At 54.9% G+C, this 2,537-nt stretch overlaps 1 protein-coding gene across 1 annotated transcript in view; it reads right to left on the bottom strand.

Annotated features, from left to right (window-relative positions):
• Positions 1-263: 263 nt before the first annotated feature.
• Positions 264-2,537, bottom strand: part of LOC139240805 (calcitonin gene-related peptide type 1 receptor-like) — a 457,522-nt gene continuing 455,248 nt past the window's right edge. Inside the window, exon 13 of the mRNA XM_070869283.1 lies at positions 264-676. Coding sequence (XP_070725384.1) covers positions 470-676 — 207 coding nt within the window. The 3' untranslated portion in view covers positions 264-469. The remainder of the gene's footprint in view (positions 677-2,537) is intronic.

Genomic DNA, 2,537 nt, shown 5'->3' with positions numbered 1-2,537 from the left:
ACAGCCAGCAAATGGCAAAGTAGGTCCCTCACAAGTTCTCCAAGGTCCCAACAAAGGGATGCAACAATGGAATGACATGCCTTGGGATCTTTCAGTATGTTATAAATGCAAGGTTTTGTTGAAATGCTTGAGTAACTTCTGAAATTCCAAGAGCTTTTAAGACTTTTCTTCTTGGCCAAGGTTTTAGTGACTAGCCTGTCAAGCTGTGACGAGGATCTCACAATGAGTCTCCGAGTTTAATTATTGAGGGTAGAGAGGGAGATTTTTGATAGAACTTGCTCAATGGACTAGACTGTGCTCAATAAAACATCTACATATATATTAGTGACATAACAGAGAGTGCACCTCAAACACATTCCTTGCCAGTGGAGCACAGCACCATTCCTGAGATACAGGATAAGGCACCATATTGGGAAGGTAGTGGAGGAAGCTTTCAAACGCTGGTGGTGGTCTCGGGAGAGAGTGCCCCTCACAAGGGGATGTCGAGCACTTTCAGCGCGATAGTCTCAGAGCAGCTCTTGCCGTTGGTGCGGTTGTTGTTCATGGCCTGTGCAAATGAGTTTCGGTTCAGCTCTGACAAAGATGTCATGTTGGAGTGGGAGCCTTCTGTGTTCACTAACAGCTGGCAGCATCGGCCCTTGTACTGTGACCAGTGTCTCTTCAACGCACCTTGCACCTAAAGGGAAACTGTCCTGTTAGTACAAGCGCATCTCAGTGGCTAGAATGTCAGCAATCCCTAACCATCCCCGGGATTCCCAGTCCGTGACCTCCCCAAACATCTCCGGGATTCCCAGTCCGTGACCTCCCAAACCATCCCCGGGATTCCCAGTCCCTCTCCTCCCCAACCATCCCCGGGATTCCCAGTCCGTGACCTCCCCAACCATCCCCGGGATTCCCAGTCCGTGACCTCCCCAACCATCTCCAGGATTCCCAGTCCCTCTCCTCCCCAACCATCCCCAGGATTCCCAGTCTGTGACCTCCCCAACCATCCCCAGGATTCCCAGTCCGTGACCTCCCCAACCATCCCCAGGATTCCCAGTCCCTCTCCTCCCCAACCATCCCCAGGATTCCCAGTCTGTGACTACCCCAACCATCCCCGGGGTTCCCAGTCCGTGACCTCCCCAACCATCCCCAGGATTCCCAGTCCGTGACCTCCCCAACCATCCCCGGGATTCCCAGTCCGTGACCTCCCCAACCATCCCCAGGATTCCCAGTCCCTCACCTCCCCAACCATCCCCGGGATTCCCAGTCCCTCACCTCCCCAACCATCCCTGGGATTCCCAGTCCGTGACCTCCCCAACCATCCCTGGGATTCCCAGTCCCTCTCCTCCCCAACCATCCCCGGGATTCCCAGTCCGTGACCTCCCCAACCATCATCAGGATTCCCAGTCCCTCACCTCCCCAACCATCCCCGGGATTCCCAGTCCCTCACCTCCCCAACCATCCCCGGGATTCCCAGTCCGTGACCTCCCCAACCATCCCTGGGATTCCCAGTCCCTCTCCTCCCCAACCATCCCCAGGATTCCCAGTCCGTGACCTCCCCAACCATCCCCAGGATTCCCAGTCCGTGACCTCCCCAACCATCCCTGGGATTCCCAGTCCGTGACCTCCCCAACCATCCCCGGGATTCCCAGTCCGTGACCTCCCCAACCATCCCTGGGATTCCCAGTCCCTCTCCTCCCCAACCATCCCCAGGATTCCCAGTCCGTGACCTCCCCAACCATCCCAGGATTCCCAGTCCTTGACCTCCCCAACCATCCCTGGGATTCCCAGTCCGTGACCTCCCCAACCATCCCCGGGATTCCCAGTCCGTGACCTCCCCAACCATCCCTGGGATTCCCACCATGTAAGTTGCCATCTGAACCAAGTTAGTCACCACAGATAGCAGAAGAAAAGTTAGCGGAGGCAGTGTGGACAGAGTGGCATTGAAACAGTGCTGGTATGGGAATTGCTGCCCTTGTTCACTCCCCCACCAAGGAACAGTGCATGGATTCTCTGGGCTTGAATGTTCTCCAGTATGCTGCTCCAAGTCTGATTGTATATTAGTGGAAACAGCACAAGAGTCTGGCGTGGAGAATTACCACCGCCTTCCCACTCCGGCCTGGCGTTTCCTCCCCCCACCACAACAGGGAAGGCTGGTGGCCACTGCTCACTGCCCCACTGCATTGGAAATAACGGTGGGGAGGTGGGGCCACCACGGACCCCAAAGGACCACCTGTAAGTGAATGAGGGTAGGCACTGGGGCAGCAGTGGCAATCCTACTGAGCGCCATGTTGGAGGAGGAGAGCCCAGTTGTGGACTCCTCGCCCTCTCTACGTTACAGCAGTGACTACACTCCAAAGATACTTCATTGTCTGTAAAGTGCTTTGAGACATCCAGTGGTCATAAAAGGCGCTATATAAATGCAATCTTTCTGTATTTTTTCTTTCTCTAAGGCCCTGGCCTCTTTGCAGAGATGGCATGGCTCCTGAAGGGCACTGGCCAACTTTGAAAGATTAATCTTTGAGATTCTTCTGCCCCTTTAACAGAGTTCTGCC

The sequence above is a fragment of the Pristiophorus japonicus genome, chromosome X (genome assembly GCF_044704955.1).
Source record: "Pristiophorus japonicus isolate sPriJap1 chromosome X, sPriJap1.hap1, whole genome shotgun sequence".
NCBI classification, from domain to species: Eukaryota; Metazoa; Chordata; class Chondrichthyes; family Pristiophoridae; genus Pristiophorus; species Pristiophorus japonicus.
Note: the sequence above shows the minus strand (reverse complement) of the source record. Positions and strands in the feature narration are given on the sequence as shown.